The sequence below is a fragment of the Megalops cyprinoides genome, chromosome 10 (assembly GCF_013368585.1).
Source record: "Megalops cyprinoides isolate fMegCyp1 chromosome 10, fMegCyp1.pri, whole genome shotgun sequence".
In the NCBI taxonomy this organism is placed as follows: Eukaryota; Metazoa; Chordata; class Actinopteri; order Elopiformes; family Megalopidae; genus Megalops; species Megalops cyprinoides.
In genome coordinates, this window is record NC_050592.1 from 21652777 (window position 1) to 21674521 (window position 21745).

General features: G+C 43.3%; 1 protein-coding gene across 2 annotated transcripts in view; it reads left to right on the forward strand.

The window, feature by feature from the left end:
- Window positions 1-21745, forward strand: part of dnah5 (dynein, axonemal, heavy chain 5) — a 65450-nt gene that overhangs the window by 31245 nt on the left and 12460 nt on the right. For both annotated transcript variants that reach the window (XM_036538758.1, XM_036538759.1), the window contains exons 46-65: window positions 218-360; window positions 669-803; window positions 1046-1168; window positions 1323-1536; window positions 1900-2123; window positions 2636-2834; window positions 3023-3195; window positions 3511-3641; window positions 4596-4749; window positions 6378-6645; window positions 6984-7215; window positions 7417-7531; window positions 7790-7966; window positions 9188-9391; window positions 11032-11211; window positions 11711-11848; window positions 14263-14398; window positions 15456-15772; window positions 16545-16700; window positions 19174-19356. In XM_036538758.1, coding sequence (XP_036394651.1) covers window positions 218-360; window positions 669-803; window positions 1046-1168; window positions 1323-1536; window positions 1900-2123; window positions 2636-2834; window positions 3023-3195; window positions 3511-3641; window positions 4596-4749; window positions 6378-6645; window positions 6984-7215; window positions 7417-7531; window positions 7790-7966; window positions 9188-9391; window positions 11032-11211; window positions 11711-11848; window positions 14263-14398; window positions 15456-15772; window positions 16545-16700; window positions 19174-19356 — 3602 coding nt within the window. The remainder of the gene's footprint in view (window positions 1-217; window positions 361-668; window positions 804-1045; window positions 1169-1322; window positions 1537-1899; window positions 2124-2635; window positions 2835-3022; window positions 3196-3510; window positions 3642-4595; window positions 4750-6377; window positions 6646-6983; window positions 7216-7416; window positions 7532-7789; window positions 7967-9187; window positions 9392-11031; window positions 11212-11710; window positions 11849-14262; window positions 14399-15455; window positions 15773-16544; window positions 16701-19173; window positions 19357-21745) is intronic.

Here is a 21745-nt window from a genome sequence, read left to right on the forward strand (position 1 = left end):
ATCTAAGTGTAATTACCACACCAATATTATGGCTGTTTACTGTTGAAATGATGTTTTTTGATAATGTGGGTGCATAAATCAAGGTGTTTTATGTACTCTGGCTTAATCCTGGTGGGAACTCACATGTGAGTGATTAATTTAAACAGGCATGGTTAATTCTTGTGGGAGTGGTTATCCCTGGTGGGCCTGGGTTAACTGTGTCATGAATGATCTCCAGGTCAGTGGGTTCACTGGAGCACACGTGTGGAGGAGTATGTGTACCCGGCTGACAGCACACCGGAGTATGGCTCCATACTGGTGCCCAACGTGGACAATGTCAGAACTGACTTCCTAATCCAGACCATCGCCAAACAGGGCAAGGTAGAGCTGGCACACCTCTCAGACATCAGCTTATATGTAAAATATAACTATAGCATGTGCATTGACTAGCACTGAAATATGTACTGGCATTAACTACTTCTTTAAAAACAATATTCTTCTAGTTTATGATCATCACATTTCTTTATCACCACACACAGTACATTTGTTTGAGTTTGAAGTCAATGATTTTATAAATGATTCTCTCTCTCTCTTATGTTAATTAAGGCTCCTTGTGGTGTTTATATTTTGAAACTGTTTTTAAAAATGGCATGCCTCCCAGGAGTGACCCATTTTAAACACCTTTCCAGGCCGTGTTATTAATTGGAGAGCAGGGCACGGCTAAGACTGTCATTATCAAGGGATTCATGGGGAAGTACGACCCAGAGTCTCACATGGCCAAGAGCCTGAACTTCTCTTCTGCCACCACCCCTCTCATGTTCCAGGTAACACATCAAACACACATTGATTCTAATGCAATCTTGCAGAATTGCTGTGTAAGTCTGTGGTAGGCCCTGTGCCATTTAGGAAACATAGTGCTGGAGTTGGAAAAATCTTCATTTCATAAACTTATCTGTTCTGAAATAAGATTACTGTTTGGAATTTGCTCCATGATTGCTGAAGGTATATTGCTGTGTATTTTGTGATGGCTGTAAATAAAAGTGCTGGAAACACTATCTTGTTTCAGCGTACTGTCGAGAGCTACGTAGACAAGAGAATGGGTACGACCTATGGGCCACCCGCGGGGAAGAAGATGTCCATATTTGTGGATGACATCAACATGCCCGTCATCAACGAGTGGGGAGACCAGGTTCACCAACTCACCATCTTACCAGTCAAAATAGAGTCAGATGTGGCCTATCTTAAAGAGAGCAAAAGAAAATGCTGTGCAGCTTGGAAGAAGTTTGTTTAAACTGCGAAATCCTTTTGGTGGTGGGTATATCCTCCTCCTCCCCCTTTTTTAGGTCACCAATGAGATTGTACGGCAGCTGATGGAACAGAATGGATTCTTCAACCTGGAGAAACCGGGCGAGTTCACCAACATTGTGGATGTCCAGTTTCTGGCAGCCATGATACACCCCGGGGGCGGACGCAATGACATCCCCCAGAGGCTGAAGAGGCAGTTCTCCGTCTTCAACTGCACCCTGCCCTCCAATGCCTCCATCGACAAGATATTCGGTCAGTCGGAGGTCTCATTCATTACTTCTCATACCCTCTGGAAAGCTTCAAACATTTTAGCATCTTCGGAGGAGGGCAAATGTAATTCTCATTTCATTCAGGAAACTCCATTACATTCTTAGATCAGCTATCAGATACGAATTCTAATGTGCTCTTAAATAGATAATGATCATGTCTCGCTGTCTCTATGTAAGAATAGGCTGAATAAGAAATCTGACTTTATGACCGTAATTGATCCTTTATTACTGCAGCACTACACACCCGTTCACACCCACAGATTTGTGTCTCATCGATCCTTTCATGTCTCATTGACCTCGGCACTCTGTCAGTGTTAATGGTCACCTCTTTCTGTCCTTGTGTTAGGGGTGATTGGGACTGGCCACTACTGCTCTCGCCGTGGCTTCTCGGAGGAAGTGCGCAACACGGTGGCCAAGCTGGTGCCGCTGACCCGCCGGCTGTGGCAGATGACCAAGGTCAAGATGCTTCCCACGCCAGCGAAGTTCCACTACATCTTCAACCTGAGGGACCTGTCCAGGATCTGGCAAGGCATGCTGAACACCACCGCAGAGGTGCTCAGCTCCCAAGATGTAAGTCTGTGTGTCTCTTCACCGTCTGAGACAGTCCTTTACATTCTGGCTGACGTGCTGTTCTAGAGGAAAAAAACTTCATGGCTCTGTTACACTGCTGTAGCTTTTCTATCATATGCATCAGTCTAATGCATTATGGTTTGTTGTAGTATCTTCTTTGAGCAGACACAGGCAGGTAGATGTGGTGTGTGATAGAGAAAGGCATGTTCTCAAATGAAGGCAAAGCATAGATTGTAGACATACTTTTATGTTTCCCATAAGACAGCAGTCCCATTTATTTATTTTTTGTTTTCATTTTGTACTTGTTTTCACCATAGTGAACTTTATACTTAATACAATGTCGAGCATCAGCTGAGCTCTGCAGTGAACAATGGTGTCATCTCTGTCTGTCTTGATGAGCACGGACTAAACTGCTGTGAGCCTTGTGATGATCTCTTTCCCTTTCCTGCTGAGGATAAATAGAGCTCTCCTGTGAACCTTGTGGTTGTCTCTCTTTCTCTTTTCTGCTGTAGGTGGTCCTCCAGCTGTGGAAACATGAGTGTAAGAGGGTGATCGCTGACCGCTTCACCATTCCTGAGGATGTGGCCTGGTTTGACCAGGCACTGGCCAAGCTTGTGGAGGAGGAGCTGGGTGAAGAGTACAGGGCTGTAGTGGATTTTGGAGTGGACAGTTACTTTGTGGACTTCCTGAGGGACGCGCCTGAGGCTACAGGTATGTCTTACTGGTCACCCTGGACCACCAACTCATTGTGGAGGAGATGGACAGGCATAGTGTGTGAAGATTGTTTAGTCTCTAATGCATTTGAGGAAGCATTTTCCTTTTATGAAGCAGTGATTTGCAGGATTAGCTGCCTGTTTTCCTCCATCAGCTGAGCTGTAATGTTAATATTCCCCTATCAGGTGAGGAGCCGGAGGATGCCGATTTTGACATGCCCAAGGTGTATGAGCCCATTGAGTCATTTGAGAGCCTGATGGACAGGCTAAACATGTTCCTTTCCCACTACAACGAGAGCATCAGAGGGGCGGGTATGGACATGGTGTTCTTCAAGGATGCCATGATACACCTGGTGAAGGTAAGAGAGTTGGCTTAAAGCACAAAGAGTACTCTGTGTATTGCACAGCTTGAGTTTAGGGTCAAACTAAGGTTTTGTAAATGCAAACAACATCAGTCTTGGATCAGAATGAATCTTTCATATGAAGGCTTTGGCAAAGCCTCTTATTATGTCAATATGTGATAATACTTAGCACTTACAGTCCTCTGTAGAATGAATACACAAATGGTTCTGCTCCCCAATAGAATCTAAAACGCACAAGCTGCGCTTTTCTGACTGAATTCATGTGGGAAAGGGTGTGTGCTATAACGAGCCCTTGCTCTCCCGGGGCTGTAGGTGTCCCGAATAATCCGGACCCCTCGAGGAAACGCTCTCCTCGTTGGAGTGGGAGGTTCAGGTAAACAGAGCCTGACGAGATTGGCTTCGTTCATCGCTGGCTACAAAACTTTCCAGATCACCTTAACACGGTATGTCAGTAACACAGTATGCTTCCCACACTTTTCTTTTACCATTCTTGTTTAACTTGGTTGTACGTCTCAACACTCTCTGGCAAACAGTCCATTTGTTGAATGAGGACCAGAAAAACAACAGGCCTGCACTCTTCATTGAAGAATATTAGTGTCAGATTTTAGCAAGATACATACTTTATTTTTGATGCTAAGAAGGTGAAATCTAACCTTAGTGTCTGTGCTACGCTTGTAAAAATCTGTCCAGTCTATAATAACCCCTAAATGTAACAGGTGTGCTAGTTGGTAACATTGCCTCTTCTCTCCAGTAGAGGGCATCTTTGTATTGAGTGGTAGAGGACAGGGCTGAGCATTAATTAGTTTCTGCCTGCAGCAGCATTATTTAAAAGGGGTAGGCTGTGCTGATATGGCAGTGCAGCCTGTGTTGGATATGACCCACATTTCAAATGCAGAACTTCACTTCAGCATGCAATTAGTATACAGGCTTGCTTCCACATCCTAAATTAAATTGGGGAATATTTGGTAATTACTGAAACCTGCACAAAGATGGTCAGCCATCTGTTTTGTGGTTCTTCAGATGGTTTTCTCTACAAATGACTTCAGGGAATAGTGTTCAAATCACCTGTCTTCTCTCTCCATGGATTTTCTTTTGTAACTGCCAAGTATTCAAGGATCTGCTCTGCTTAATGTTATGCTGTCGAAGAGATGATTCATTAAAATGCTTTGACATTTCAAAAAAAAATAAACTTTACTCAATGTGTGCAGGGTTCAGAAGTTTGGACATGAATAAGAATGGTGGTTAGCTCTTTGTAGTTTTGCCTTGGAGAACAGAAATTTGAGAGGAGTGTACTGAGATGTAGCATTTTTTTCCTTGTAGCAGACAGTGTGTTCATGCAATGTGCTGCTTGTATCAGACAGCGTGTTAAACAGTAGGCCATGTGTGATCTGTTGCAGCTCCTACAACACAGCTAACCTGATGGATGATCTGAAAGGGCTGTACAGAACAGCGGGGCAACAGGGCAAAGGCATCAGCTTCATCTTCACGGATAATGAGATCAAGGACGAGTCCTTTTTGGAGTACATGAATAACGTGTTATCATCAGGAGAGGTCAGCCCATCCCGCACACCATACCTGCCTCTCTCACATGTATCACACCACTTTCAGAGTTCCACAGCACATCTACCTGCCTTTCTCTGTCACACACCACATCTACCTGCCTTTCTCTGTCACACACCACATCTACCTGTCTTTCTCTGTCACACACCACATCTACCTGCCTTTCTCTGTCACACAACACATTAACCTGCCTGTGTCTGCGGTCCACATCTACTTACCGTTCTCTGTCACACACCACATCTACCTGCCTTTCTCTGTTGCACACCACACCTACCTGCTTGTGTCTGCAACACACATCTGCCTGTTTCTCATGTGTACCACACCTTCATTTGCATCACCTGCATGTCTCACACCTCTCTCTCATATAACACAGCAGGATCTCTGTCCATCCATCTGTCTGTCATGCACCATGCCTGTCTACCTTGTACACAACACACCCAGCTGTCTGTCTGTCACACGTTTTTTGCAGTGTTTAATGTCGCAGTTGAATGTTGCACAAAGGTGAAATCACTTGCTATTTATTTGGACAGATGCATCCATCTGTGAATTAAAAAAGAGGATGTGCTGTATTTTTAGGTTTGATACATATGTATAAAAATATATCTTTCTGTGTGAAAATGATTGCATATTGTGATGTGTGAATAGAGCACATTCATGGAGCTCTGAATGTCTCTGATGAAAACGAGCGATGTTTCTCAAAGGGAGTGCGGAGTCACAGGGCAGAACCTGTTCCCCGGTGTGATTCACTGTGTTCCTGAATAAATGGGTTGTTTCGGGTGAAGTGTGGCAGCCAAGCGCAAGCCGCCGCAGTGATAGATTAGCTGAGTCAAGCTGTGTTTGTCAGCAGAATGAATGAGGTTGGCCAGCGCAGGAGCACATTGTTTGCTATTTAAGAAACAGATGGTTAGTTAAGAGTAATGCGTCTGCGTCACATTTCCCTCCACCGAGCGTGCATGTCAGCATGCGACTGAGTGGCGCCGGGGGACTGACGGCAAAATAACTCTCATTGGAGCCCCGAGGGACTCATGCAGGGATGGGCGGGGCTTTGGCCACTAGCAGTTACCATGGAGAGAGGCACAGGCTTGTGGCTGTTCTGGCCTTGTGAGTCTTTGGGCCACAGTACTGACTGGTATCATGTATAGAGGGAGATAACAGAGCTGGTATAGAATTGTGTCTGTTTTGTAGCAGAGGGAGCAGGGTGGAGTGGCTGGAGCGTGCTCTGGGAATCTTGAACCCTGGTGGGTCTTAAGGCAGAATCCCCCTTTTCCTCCTCTGCTTTTTACCATCATTATCTTCACCATCATCATCACTGAGGTCACAGCTTGCTTTGCATTTGTCACACAGGAGTGTGATTGCAGCAAAAACAGAACTACTGTAAGGTAGTCGACATGTTGTCATAGTTGCCTGTGAATGGGCTGTGCAGAAACAAAGCATCCTTCTCCCCAGTCACAGTCAGGAGAAAGTGGGTCACAGATAACAGGCTTTGGCTGCTGCCTTTCTTTGGACTAACCTGCCTCAGTGATGCTGCTCCTTAGGGAATCACACCTGTATAAAACTACACCGTGTATGTATGCTGTGCATGTGTGTGCATACACTCAGCTCTACCCTGTGGTTTTCAGGTGTCAAACTTGTTCGCCCGTGATGAAATGGATGAAATTATCAGTGACCTCATACCTGTCATGAAACGGGAGTTTCCCCGGCGACCGCCGACCAACGAGAATCTGCACGAGTACTTCATGACCCGAGTCCGTCAGAACCTGCACGTGGTTCTGTGTTTCTCTCCCGTGGGGGAGAAGTTCCGGAATCGAGCCCTTAAGTTCCCAGCCCTGATCTCTGGCTGCACCATGGACTGGTTCAGCCGCTGGCCGAAAGACGCTCTCATCGCAGGTATGCTATCTGCCTGTTTATGGGGAAGGAAGACAGAAAATGTACATTTATTCTTCTGCTTGAATGCTAATGCTTAAAATTATGTCACAATATAATGAGCACAAAAATGATTGACTGTTAAATGGCTTTAAAGCATAACTGCTAGAAGGGTACAGAAAGACTGTCACATGCCACAGAAAAGCACAGACAGTTGCAGTAACAGCACGCCAGTAGACACAGTGTGTGTTTGAAGTGAGGACTAAGGTGGACTATGAATTAAATGACAGCATGTGTCTTGTTTTGGTGCTGATATTTGATTAGACTGACAGCATGTGTGTTGTTTCCACCATCTGCTCTAGTGTCAGAGCACTTCCTGTCGTCCTATGACATTGAGTGCTCGGCTGAGGTGAAGGCGGAGGTGGTGCAGTGCATGGGCTCCTTCCAGGACGGAGTGGCAGAGAAATGTGGGGACTACTTCCAGCGGTATCGCCGCTCCACCCACGTCACACCCAAATCTTACCTGTCCTTCATCCAAGGCTACAAAACTATCTACAGGGAGAAGCGGTCCGAGGTGCAAACCCTTGCTAACAGGTGAATTTCAGTCCATCCAGTGACATTAGAGGGGGTGGTTTCTGCAGTCACAATTTCATGTGATTTAACTCAGATCGGATTGCCTTCTGGTCCTTGGAGTCACACTGAGCATGGGTATTCTGTGACTTGATTGCTTTTTCCTGTATTGATGCCAGCCTGGCTGTGTGGTGTGACTGCTAACCAGACTGTCTCTTGTGCCAGGATGAACACTGGCCTGCAGAAGCTGAAGGAGGCCTCAGAGTCAGTGGCAGCTCTTAGTAAGGAGCTGGAAGTGAAGGAGAAGGAGCTGCAGGTCGCCAACGAGAAGGCTGACATGGTGTGTGTCGACTCACAGCCTTGACCTCAGTCTGCCTCCACTTGTCACTTCAGAGAGCAGCCGCTCGATATAAGACCCGCGGCACTTCCTTTTCATACTCGCACTAACCACAATATCAATATCAGGTTTTCAAATGTCAACGTAAAAAGGTTTTATAAAAAAAAAAAAGAACCGAGTGAAAAATAATGTCTCCTTCTCCCTATATGGTGTTGTGGTTCATAAAAGGCCTATGTCCCCTGTGTCCATTTTTTTCCTCAGGTACTGAAGGAGGTGACAGTTAAGGCACAGGCAGCAGAGAGAGTGAAGGTGGAGGTGCAGAAGGTGAAGGACAAAGCCCAAGCCATCGTGGACAGCATCTCTGCAGACAAAGCCATCGCTGAGGAGAAGCTGGAGGCGGCCCGCCCTGCCCTGGAGGAGGCAGAGGCTGCTCTACAGGTGGGGGTGGACCACGTTGGGCGTGGCTGCAGATGTGCATGCAACATTCGAAGCAGTGAACCGTCCTGCCAGTAATTTGGTTCACTGGCTGTGGTCAGGCTCATATGCGTTGCCTTCTGCTGTTTCTTCATCTCACACTCGGTGTCAAGGTTTTGTAGTCTCTTCAGTTTCGTCAGCAGTGCGGGCTCAGGAAGGAAGGGGGAGGCGTGGGGTGTCTATGTAGATGCAGAGACTCCAGCTGCAGTGTAATTACCAGGGCCTGGGAGGGGGTAAAAATAGTCTGTGATAGTGCTGCTAGAGGGGAGGGGGGTGGTTCTCACAGGGACCTGCCAGCCAAGGATGCACTCACATGCCCACCCCCCCAACAAGCTTTGGGGTTGTATATCTCATCCTAATTGCACCGTCTGCACAGTCCTTTTAGAACTGGCCGTCGGCTTCGCATTTGCAAGGGAATCAATGGCTCCAAGCAGAATCTCAGCTGATGAGAAAGGAAGTCTTTGATAGCATGTCCCTGTGAGTTATTTGTTATGATAGAATGTCAATACAGAGGTTGACCCTTCGACCCCAGCGAGCACGCTCAGTTCTATGAAGGGAATTGTAATATTACATCTAAATGTCAGTGCACGTTTTCACTTCTGTGCATAAAGATTATCCATCACAGCACGGTGGTGGACTAATGACAGATCACAGTGCCGTGCTACAAAAGTCTGATGTATCTGCTTGAAGGGACGACAGCCATTTGAGTATATGTGGAGGGGATCTGTCAATGTTTAGGATTTGTGGAGGTGATCTGTTGATGTTGAGTATTAGTGTAGGGCAGCGTTTCTCAAACCTCTCCTGGAGTACCACTTGTCCTGCATGTTTTAGATCTCTCCCTGCTCCAACACAGCTGTTTCAAATGATCAGTTATTATTAGGCAGCTTCAGGAGTTCATAACGAGTTGATCATTTGAATCAGCTGTGTTGGAGCAGGGAGAGATCTAAAACATGCAGGACAAGTGGTACTCCAGGAGAGGTTTGAGAAACGCTGGTGTAGGGGATTTGTGAATCTTGAGCATTTGTGGAGAGGATTTGTGAATATTTGGTATTTCTGAAGGGGATCCGGTCTACAGTACATCAGACACCACCTAAGCTGAAGGAGGCAGAAGAGCAAAAAAAAAGTAAAATCCAGATGTAATATGGTGTTAGCATACTTTAGCATGTCCCCCCCTTCCTCCGGCAGACGATCAAGCCATCAGACATCGCCACGGTGCGCACGCTGGGGCGGCCCCCGCACCTGATCATGCGCATCATGGACTGCGTGCTGCTGCTGTTCCAGCGCAGGGTCAACACGGTGAAAATTGACCCTGAGAAAAACTGCACCGCCCCCTCCTGGCAGGAGTCCCTCAAACTCATGACAGCAGGAAACTTCCTGGGTAGTCTACAGGTATTTCTGCTCCAGAAGAGACTGTGTATGTGTAATAACATGCTGCTATTTGTTTAACAGTATAAAGTACCAAGGGTCTGATTTTAATTGTGCAAAAACTGGCTGCAGTCAGAGAACACTGCTGGCTGCTGCTGGTTGTTTTTGGTTATTTAATGTTAGTGCAGTCAGCAAAATTATAACAGTGCTGTGATTGCAGTTTTTATCCCAATAGTGATAAAGAGATAGTGCTCATCCTGCAGCCTTCTTTTTCAAACGTAAAGACAGAAATGTTATAGACATGCCATGCTGTTTATGCAATACTGAACAACGCGAGGTGTGACATGCGGCCATTTTTCCATAATCTCACGTGTGTTATATGATATGATATTAGAATCACGTTCATACCATTCTTTTACAAGCTGTAATTTCAATACAGACCATTTCTGCTGCTGAACGAGTACCTCAGGTGATCTCTGTGCTAGTGAGCGAGTAATGCAGGCAATGTCTGTGCTAGTGAGAGAGTAGCCTGGCTACACTGCTGAGACTAAGTCAGGATGCACTCAGAGAACACCACCTAGCATCATTTCCCATATTTTGATTTATATTTGCATGCAGTCATTTGACTGGCACTCTTATCCAGAGCAACTTACAAAGGAATGGTACATAACTGCATGTAATAATGACGCATAAACATCACTATATACAGAAATGCCAGACCATATCTGAACTGTCAGTGGTGTCACATAATACTAGATTATCCAGTACCGTACTGTTTAAAGACAAAGTGTTGCAGTCATCAAAAATTTCAACAGCTAGTGTCAAAATGCAATAACGCCCTACAATAATATACAGCACAAGTCGAGATTTAAGTGCAAAAACTTGGAATAAGTGCATCTCAATCTACTACATGTGGGCAGAAAGAGACAGAGCACAAGACTGAACCTGTAAGACAGGCAACTTGAGATTGTAGAGTGTAGTGGTCTGGCTAGTGTGTCAGGCTCATTGTTGTATATGGGTATGGAAGAGCTGTTCCCCTAGCTGCATGGAGGGCTAACATCAATGTTTTGAAATGGACTCAAGCTGTTACCTGCATCCAGTGAAGGCAGATGGAGACAGTAGGGACAGAGAGGGAGGGAGGTTGCAAACTGGCCAAGCAGCAGCATTCTGGATGAGCTAGAGTGGTTTGATTACAAAGGTAGGGAGGCCAGTGAGGAGGGATTTTCAGTAATCCAGTAATACAGGGATTTGCAGTAATATAGGTATTTGCAGTAATCCAGAGAGGACCAGGGCCTGCACTCAGAGCTGGGTTGAATGGGTGGTGAGGATGGATTCTTCAGATCTTGCAATACTTGCAATCTACTGAAGACCAGAAGGACAGAGAGCTTAACAGGGATGTAGAGCTGCTTAGTCTTGGCCAGGCTGAGCCTTATGAAGTTAGCAAATCAAGCTGAGATATGTGAAAAGACCCATATGCGAGTGTGGAGGGAGAGTGAGAATCAGTATAAAAGTGATGTGAAAAACAGTGTAAAAGTGATGGGAAAATGACAGAACCAAGGGATCCTGTGTACAGGGAAAACAGGATAGGGCCAAGCACAGAACCCTGGAGACTGCGGGTGTGTGTGTTTTATGCCCCATGCACCATCTCTGCCTCACCTCTGCAGCAATTCCCTAAAGACACCATCAATGAGGAAGTGGTGGAGCTTCTCTGTCCTTACTTCGAAATGGCTGACTACAACATAGACACGGCCAGGCGTGTGTGCGGTAACGTAGCTGGCCTTTGCTCTTGGACCAAAGCCATGGCCTCTTTCTACTCCATCAACAAGGAGGTGCTCCCTCTGAAGGTGGGTGATGCCCTTTGCCACACCTCAGGTTCATGGTGATAAGCATATTTGTGGCCACCTGTGTCCTGTTCCAGTTAGTGAAAGAATGGCCTGATTCATACACCAAGTACAGTGTCCATTCATTGTACATGTATCACAACGTATCTGTGTGCCTGTCTCTATCTTTTATGAATTTAGATAAATAGCCCATACACAGCCGTAGTAACATGAAGAAATGTAATGTTTAGGATTCTATGAATAATCACAGTATAGTAATCAAAGATAATCACCTGTTATCACACTGTTGGCCTTAGGGAGGAGAACCTCCTCCCCCCTCTGTCGTGTGGCCTTTGATCTTTTAGCCACCCAGCAGAATTGTGGTAGTGACAGCTTGTTTTCAGAGTTTGGTGTTGCTGAAAGCATCCATTGATGGTCCTCATATGCTGGAAGTCTTTCTGGATAAGAGCATCTGCTAAATGAATGTAATGTAATGTAATGTAATGTGTCTTTTGTTCTTCAGGCTAATTTGGCAGTGCAGGAGAACAGACTGGCCATTGCAAACACTGACCTGCAGAAAGCGCAGGCGGAGCTGGATGACAAGCAGGCCGAGCTGGATGTGGTGCAGGCTGAGTATGAGAGTGCCATGAAGGAGAAGCAGGTGAGAGAAGCCGCGGCCTCTGGCATTGACACATGTGGCACATGTTCTGTCTAACAGGTTGTTATGACAAGGCTTTTGTTAAATATTACAGAATGCCATTGAAGTGAACTACTGACATGCCAGTTATAACTATGAAATGCTTGACATGAAGGCATTTCATAGCAATAACTGGTTAGAAATAATGATACATAAAGATTTAGCTTTTACAGGTACAATATATGTGCTTTGATTTTTTTAACCATTCAGTGCATCATAAACAGTGGAACATCTGGCAAGAATGACAGCGGATTAAAAAAAATTGATGTCCTTTGCAAAAAAAGAAAAAGACGATATAATGACATCACGCAAACTGACCCTTCAATCATTGTCATTCTGTACACTGTGTTCTTTCGCAAATTAGAGAGCTAAGAAATTAACCAGCGTTCGAGAGAGTGTTCCCAATTATTCACAACAAACAGTTGTATAAACATTCTATTCACTTGCTAATTAAAACACAATGGTTGCTTTTCTCAGGGGGTCTTACTAGGGAACAAATTAAGCATTATCATTACGCCTATGGTCTCAGATAGTGTATGCTAGTATGATTTACCTTTTGATTACAGGAACATTAAATTAGAGCCTGTTTAAATACTTAATAAAATATTCTAATAGCCTAATTTGAAAAAAAAAACAAATGCTTGGTGGTGGTGTCAGTCAGTAAGTGGGTATGACTTCAAAATTGATCCGTTTTCTCATCAAAAGAGGATCTTGTGGTTTTTACTGTGGAAAAAACTGTGGAATATAATGTTGATTTATGGAAACATTTGATGATACAGCCAAAATGACAGCTGAAATGGAGGGGTCTCATGTCAGAAATATTTTGTCTCTGGGGTCTCTTGAATTTCAGCAGTAGTTAGTGTGCATGTGTATATGCGTGTGAGTATATGGTGTATGGTGTAGTGATGGTGTATGTGTGTGTGTGTCTGTGTGTGTGTGTGTGTGTGCGTGTGCATGTGCTGTGCAGCTGAGAAGTTAATTGAGCAGTGATTAGTGCTGCTCAAAGATCAAGGTGGAGGGAGACAGTATATTGACATTTCATTCAACCTGCATCATGGATCTTAATTTTTGGAAGAGGAAGCATAACTTTTACATTAACAATGACAGTGGTTTGTTTAGATGATACTGACTAAATCCAGCATGGATTGTATTTGCTACATTTAGCAGGTACAGGTAAAATCACCATCACAAAGTAATCATTTTGTCACTCCAAAGATGGAAGTTGTATGAGCCCTGCTTTAATGTAGAACAGTCATGATTTGGGACTGTCGCAGTCCACCATGAATCCATTTCCTTTCAGAACTGATGGTTTATTTTCTTTTTGGGTGTTCCTAGTTTGTCTGTACACATATAAACCTAGCCCAAAAGAAAACAAGGGTGTGTGTGGATGAGAGTACAACAGTGTTAACACACAGTATCGGCCATGGGAAATTTAGGATTGAAACTCCTAAAGTTATATTTCAATAATTTCAGTAAAGTTAATTTGCATTGACTTCATCCCCGGGGAAGTGCAGTTTAGTTCAATTAATGAGACAGATGTCCAGATTGCCCCATCATTATACATTTTCACCTCAATAACTGCAGTATTTTAAATGTTCTGTTTACAATTTTGGTCTGTATGGAGCTAAAATTGTAATTAACAAATAGTAAAATGTTCATCCAATCATTAACAACCTCTTTATGACTACTTGAATGCAATCAATTCAATTTTATTTAATTTAGTCAAATAAGGATTTACAAGAATTGCACTTGTATTTTTGCAATGATGAGAATAAATAAAGTGTTATATTAAATTATGGTAGGAGATCGAGCAATTGTACTTTATCTTACAAATTCCTTGATTTTTTATGTACAGCTTTTATATCTTAATTGTGTTTATTAATTTAGCTTTAACATTATGTAAACATGCAGCTGGGTGTACAGAAGTTGTGCTGCAAGTTGTGATTTCTGTGTATCTGTCATATATCCTTTCTTTAAAATAAGTTGGGTGTTTTCACCAGAACACTGTTGAATGGGAGACTGGGAGAAGATCAAAAAAATCTATTAAAAGAACTAAGCTCTTACCCAAGGCTACACCCATACTTGACTGTGTAAAGAACAGGGCTTCACAGTACACATTGATAAGACTGTTGTGGCTCTGCTAGTAACCATGCAATCAACTCTCTAAATGTCTGAGAATCTCTAATATGCCTTTATGAAAGGTTGCCCTCGGTACATTAATAAATTTACTTTACCTTTGCTTAAAAGCACATTTCCAAGTGAAACTCTTATAAAGTCATTACCATACAATTACAGAGGTGACCTCCGCTTTGCTACAGTGTGCTAAAGGCACACTGTGTTGCACAGAGCTGATTTGCTGTCTGCTGTCTCTCTTACAGGCCCTGCTTGAGGATGCGGAGCGCTGTAGACACAAGATGCAGACAGCGTCCAGCCTCATCAGCGGCCTGGCAGGAGAGAAGGAGCGCTGGACAGAGCAGAGCAAGGAGTTTGCTGCACAGACCAAGCGGCTTGTCGGTACGTTCAACCTCTCTCTCTCTCTCTCTCTCTCTCTCTCTCCCCTCCCCTCTTTGACCCAGTAGGTATTCTACAATTGTTACTACATTGCTACTAAAAGGTCTCAGAAGTTCCTTGCTCTCGTGTGACTTACAGTACAGTAAATGACATTAAGCTATGCAAGCACAAATCCTGAATGGCTTTTTAATTTTCCGTTCAGTTTTCCACTGTCTGAACAGAAGATCACGTTGGGCTAATGAATGAAATTCATGCAAATGTCCAATACAGATCTTATATGCTTCAAAATTCATATTGATATAAGGTTTGGTTTAGTTGATAAACTGTGTTTTACCTTGCAGAACAACACTGCAACAGTAGATTCCCCTGTGCATCTTAGTGAAGCTCTGCTTCTTTGGCAGTGTGAGATAAAGTTCAGTAGACCCCACCAAAATGACTCAGAAACCAGACAGAGAGAGAAATGAGGACCTGGGAATATACAGGCTTGATCTGGCAACAAAACTACTTCCCCTCCCGGGTAATTTGGTCTTTATAGATCTAGTGAAAAGAAATGGAGGAAAACACTGTTTTTTGTTTCAAAAGAAAAATGAAGGAACCAGCATCATGGTACTTGTCAATCTGACAAAGAACTGGGAAAACATGGAGCTTGAAATACACAGACTAACAATGACAAAACAGGAAACAGGTGAGTAGAATGAGCTTCAGGTGGTGGGTGTGGCAAGAGGGCAGACCCGCAGGACAGAACGCAGGATGATGGAGCACATGGTGTCTGTAAACAATAGCATATGCAAGACAACAACAAAAACAAAGACCTGATAGGTCCTGATAGTTACCGCTGTTTCATACAGCAGAGAATGAAGAGTTTCGGGTTATCAAGATTCATGAACATCTCATCGTACATCAATCTCCTCTGTCCTTGCTCTCTGATAGTGGAGATTGATGAATGATTTACATTTTCGGTTGCTCCCAGCAGTTGATGGGTACTTCCTCTGTCCTCTGTGTGTTTTCCATGACACAGGCAGTTGATCGTTTAACATTTTATGGTGGTTCTTTGGTCCAGGTGATGTCCTGCTGGCCACAGCCTTCCTCTCCTACTCTGGCCCCTTCAACCAGGAGTTCCGTAACCTGCTGCTCTCAGACTGGCAGAGGGAGATGAAGACGAGACGTATTCCTTTCGGAAATAACCTGAACCTGACGGAAATGCTGATTGATGCCCCCACAGTAAGCGAGTGGACTTTACAGGGGCTGCCCAACGATGACCTGTCCGTTCAGAACGGGGTCATCGTCACAAAAGCAGCCCGATTCCCCCTCCTCATTGATCCCCAGACGCAGGGCAAGATCTGGATAAAGAACAAGGAGGCCAAGAACGAGCTACAGGTAGGGCATAGCTCAATAATGAGGTTGTCTTTTCATGTCACAACCAACACAGCGCTTCTCTGTGTGTGGATGCATTTATCGCATTACGATATACAGCAAATACAAATTGGGTTCTCAATTGGTCATTGAGAATTCATACTTATTGGCTGATCTGCCTTTGTTTACTTTCTCCACTTTATGCAACCCTGTTTGGAATTGTCCATTGTTCATTAGGCTTTGCCTCACCACAACAACATCTGATGAAATGAATGTGATCCTCTGATGCACTCACATGTTTTTGTGTTGCAAATCACACAGTGCAGTTAAGTGAGCGCGCAGCAGAGGATAGGCGCTGCTCCACTAATGTCATTCAAGCAACTCGCTGACATTTTACAAATTGCAGGCAGTGAGACAAGGAAACCCCCACCAACCTGCCCGACCGTATCCCTGGTGGCAGGGGGCCGATTTGTTGGCTCCCGGTCATTGTTAGCAGATGATACATCCGATATGAAACCAAAGGGCTCAGCTTGCACCACTTAGGAGTCCCACTTTTTCTTTGAGATGTGTGAAATTGCAAAGTTCAACTGTGAACCTAATTCCAGTCCCTAATCTTAACCCCTCACACCTGACCCATATCCCTAATGAATAGGAGGTGGAAAGAATTCCCGCAAAGGATGAAAAACATTCAGCGATGAATCTAGTTGTGCCTCTTGGAGTGAATCTCATTGATATCTTATTATCCTCAGTAAATGTACTGAGCCATGGAAGTGATACGCCTTCACCTGTGTTGCAGATCACCTCCTTGAATCACAAGTACTTCAGGAACCATCTGGAGGACAGTCTGTCTCTTGGGCGCCCCCTGCTGATTGAAGATGTGGGAGAGGAACTGGACCCAGCCCTGGACAATGTGCTGGAGAAGAACTTCATTAAGACTGGCTCCACATACAAGGTATAAAACCACAAAAGATTCATAACAACAGATCTGTTGGGGGCTGATTGTTCTATAGTTGTAATGTTGTGAATAAATATAAACAGGACACAAATATAGTGAAACCTGAAGTTTTAGAAAATATAGAAGGAGCTCATTCAGAGAACAGCATAACATTTTTAAAAGGAAATCAATTTGATGTCCTCTTGTCTTTCTGGAAGAGAAATCATTTCTGGATGTCTAAATGGGTGCTGAGTTTTGTAAAAATCCTTCAAAACAAATGAATTTTGTGATTAAACCAAATCTAATGTCCTTTTCTGAGACAACATACCAAAATTTGCTCCCAAATCTGTTTCAACCTCATTACAGACAGCAGTGTCCAATCATCCCAATCAATCAACCATTTAAACAGATTTGCAGCCTTCCCCTATCAGAGTTAATTAATCATTTAGTGATGTATCCTTCTGACCATCACAATGAATCAGTCAATTAAAGGGAGAGCGCATGGTAATGAATGGTAGATAGTAAACAATACAGACAAGCAGAACAATTACCCCGGCTCTACACTAAAAAAGGAAGCATTTGTTTTCTGATAGAAGCAGAACAATTGCATTGTCTCTACAGTAAAAATGGAAACATGTGCTTTCCGATCAGCTACACTACACTCAAATACACTGGCTGGAAACTAAGAGGCTATTCACGCTTGGCATTCAAATTCTAGTCTGAAGTGCCGTCCCTCGCAGTCTGGTGTACAAAAGAGAGTCATTTCTTCTGTTTAACATTGTTATATGGAAGTTGTTTGCTTCCCTCAAGATACGTACAATAAGGTAATGCTAAACATGCAGTTAGGCAGAAATAGACTGCTCAGAATTCCATAATTCCTGTGAGCGGTCAGCTCACTGAAGGCAAATCTGTTATTTACTTATCTGAGTGATTGCCAAAACCCAGAAATGGAGGAATAGTAGCCAAATGATGCTCTTTTTTATGTGTGTGGGCCAGCGTCACACTGCTATATCACATTACAGCCAATGCTACATGTTGGGAGCTAATAAAAGAGAATGCACTCATACATGTCCTTGCACATTTTTTATATGTGGTAAAAATGTATTTTTTCTGGCTGAATAACTTTATTAACTTTTTTGTATTTTAATAGTAACTCATTCACATCCATCATGCTGCCTTGGATTTCACATTAGCACCAGAAACCACATTTAGAGCACAAACAGAGCTGCAGCCATATTCTGTTGGTATGTGTGAAAGGCCTCTAAAAATGGAACAATTACACTGGCTCGACACTAAAGATGGTGCTTTAGCACGTACTTTTGATGGAAGCAGAACAATTCGACTGGCTCCACGCTAAAAAAAACATTGTTCTCTGAGAGGTGCTCTTGAGTTAAATTTTTGCTGTTTCTGTTACAGTAAATTCCATGAATTCCACAAATAGAGGTTGTTTAGTCTACAAATTAGAAAATATGATTTTAAAATTTAAAACGAAAACTATGTCATTCTAAAAGCAGTTCTGTCTTCCAATATTAATGCTCAGAGTTGCCCTAATAACAGTGGTAACAACTCTGAGCAGTTATATGTAAGGCAACTGTGAGTACAGAGGTAGTGTGTCCCTCAGGGAGTTTCATTTAGAAACTTGCTTTGTGCATATTTAATTTGAATTCTGATGAAAGGAAGATGAGCGCAATGTTTTTGAACATTAGTCTAACAGATTTCCAAATCATTTTCTTTTTTACTTATTCATATTTTATATGCCAAAAATGCACACTTGCTTTTTTGCTACCTGAGGATGCTGTCTAATTAAACGAATGAGCTGAAACACACTGGTTACCTGAACGTTTAATGCTGCGCTTGTGATCAAAGGACTTGGAAGAAATGAAAAGATGGACTTTCATCAGTGAACTTTCCAGATAAAGGTCTGCTCCAACCTGGCAGTAAAGCGCGTGCCGTAATGTCAGCTCTGCGTCGCCGTGACAGCACCAGCTGCCTGGGACGTCAGCAGCTGGGAAAGTGAGTGACAGTCCTTGCTGTCTCCTGGGCACCGCTCCTCGCTGCTCATTATCACGGCTAAGTCCCGCTTCAGATGCAGCAGCTGCTTCGCACCTCTAAAAACGTCTCGGAAAATCAGAAGAAGAAGCATCAGCTCCTCTTTGTCAAGTTTAACGGGTATTTCTAATAATAATAAGTGACAGGCCTCCATTGCTAAAATTTCTGTGGTGTTGATGGCAAAGACTCCGGAGGAGATGGTCTATGAAAAGAACTTTGTTTTAGATGTGGGCTGTTTCAGTTTGTTGAATGGGGTAAATGTGGCATCAGTGTATTTTCTGCCAATTGTTGTTTCTTCCTCTGTTGTTCGATGAGTGGAATTATTCCTTTGAAGAATGTATAGATGTACTGACACTCTCCAGCTCTCTGATTGGCCCTGTCTCTAATGCTGTCATGGATGACCTGGATGGCGTGAGCACTGCTTGTCCTCTCATCTGTCCAGGTGAAAGTCGGAGACAAGGAGGTGGACGTGATGAATGGGTTCCGTCTCTACGTGACAACGAAGCTCCCCAACCCAGCGTACACCCCCGAAATCAGCGCCCGCACATCAATCATCGATTTTACCGTCACCATGAGGGGCCTGGAGGATCAGCTGCTGGGTAGAGTCATTCTCACTGAAAAACAGGTGAGAGAAGAGACATGGAGATCTGACAGTGATGATTTGCCTTGGTGTGGGCGTTCCAGTCAACATTACTTGAACTCATTGAATGACGCTACAGACCACAGATAATACCAGGCGTCCTCCTCCATCCACTGACTGGCTGGCATGCTCGGCTGCCACTCAAAGCGTTGTGACACGGATGAAAAATTGATCCAATTTTCCAGCGCCAAATGAAAGCGAGGTCTCAATATGGTGGATGCTTTGAGATACATTAGAGAGGTCCCATTAGAAATGACTTCTGATGAAGCTTGGTATGAAAGCAGCATTAGTCATATCATATTGGCATATGGGGACTACTGGTTGGAAAAAAAACAATGAAAATATCAGAGTTTGGGGTGGGGGAGAAGGGGGGCAGTGCATAATAGCATCAACCTTAAGGTTGCTACTTTCTAAATACAAAAATATCACTCTCAACTAAAAATGTTATTATTATTATTATTATTATTATTATTATTATTATTATCCTTATTATTATTATTATTATTATTATTATGTTGCAACTTCAAGCAATCTCATTCCCATTTACTGTATGTTGATTATGTATTCTATTAATGTGTTGCTGCAAGGCATTGAGAATACATGCTGAACCAACTTCAGACCTTTCCGGAATATACTTTTTTTTTTTTTTGCAGAAGGGCCCTGTGACAGATAACTTCAGTAAATAATTGCACATATAGTAGGTGTGCCAGAAAGAAGTTACATCAAAGTGTCTCTGCTGTTGGATAGGAGCCAAACCTGAATATGTCAACTTTTCATAACACAGTTTTGAAATTTAGACTGACAAGGAATCAAAATATAATACAATTGTTTAACTATACATATTCACATATTCAAAAGCAATTAGGTAATTTGACTATAGTGGGGCATTGTTAGACCAGTGTTATGAACTACATAAAAATGCTGACCAAGTGTCAGCCTTGACCCAAAAGTCATATTTAATAATTTATGGGGATGCACTAACAAGGTACAGGCTTTTTGGAAAGTGCTGCATTGCATATTCCATAAACATATGCATTTCCCTGTATTGATATCAAATTTATTACTAAAGAAATGATGAAGCCATTTACTTAACTCCATTACATGAAATCCCCAAACCCAAAGTTTTATTTCATTTTCTTTCTAACTATAACTATTCTGGAATGATCCTTAAATTCAATTCCAGACCAATTCAACATGTCTCACTTCCAAAAGTGTAAATTCAATTTGTATCAATTGCGAGACTACATTGTCCCACCCACCCCCTTCCTCCCACCCCACCCCCCCACCCCTTTCCCTCTCTTTTCCCCCTGCCTGAGCTTACCAGCTAAGCCTTTTTCAAACCCAGGGGAAATCATGGATTAGCACTGACCTCTTACCAAAGCTCGAGTGAAAGTAACACAACTCACATAAAGTTTGTGGCTTATCAGACTCCCGTGAGAAAAAACCAGTGTGCTTGCTGAATCCCAGAATTCTGAACCATCTCTGTGCGCACTGAATACCTAGCTGTGGAGAGGCAATTAATGGAGAAGCACATTAATAAGAACAGCTGTTGCTTCAGACATGACAGCGCTTGCATTTCTGTTTCACCAAAAAAGGATCTGGAATTAATATAATAGCATAACCCCCTTTTTACTGACTCATGCTTCAGTGCTTGTCATGTTTTAATTCACCTCATTCGGCAGCCCAAGCTGTGCATATGTGCTCTGAGCAAGTCACCTAACTCACAGAGGAGAAGATGAGCAATGTGGCAGGTGTGATGACAGATAGGGTGTGTAAAAGACAGGAATTCACCTGTGCAACAAGCCATATTGTAAGTCGCCCAGGCCTTTTGAACATTGTTATGTTGAGCAAAGTGTGAAGGTGTCATCAACGGGCCGTTAGGCTACATCCCCACCACACCAGCATATTCACAGTGAATGAAAAAAGAACATCTCGATAAACCACAGGAAATCAACAAGCTGATAAAACCTGAACACCTGAAAACACTGCAGAGAGAAAAGAGGGCGCCAGTGTGAAGGCACATAAAGTAGGACCGGCAAAAAGATCAGAGAGACTTTGTGCAGAATATTTCTGAAATCCAGTCTGTAGTCTTTTACCTCACTTGTGGTTTTAAATTGATCCTGTCAGTGCAGCTAATGGCTGGTATTATTGGCAGTGACAGTATAATGGACTTTGCCTTTCCCACCGCTGGCAGATAAAAAGGCAGTTTATTTCCATGCAGATTCAAAACCTCTCATTATTTTGTGTGGATAAAGGCACCCCCCTCCTCCCCATTTTTAATGTAGGTAAAAAGATTTTGGTAAGGAGTGACAGGCAGACATTTAATAGAATCTCCAAATGTCAGGTGCGAGGAATACTGTGTAGTAGTTCAAAT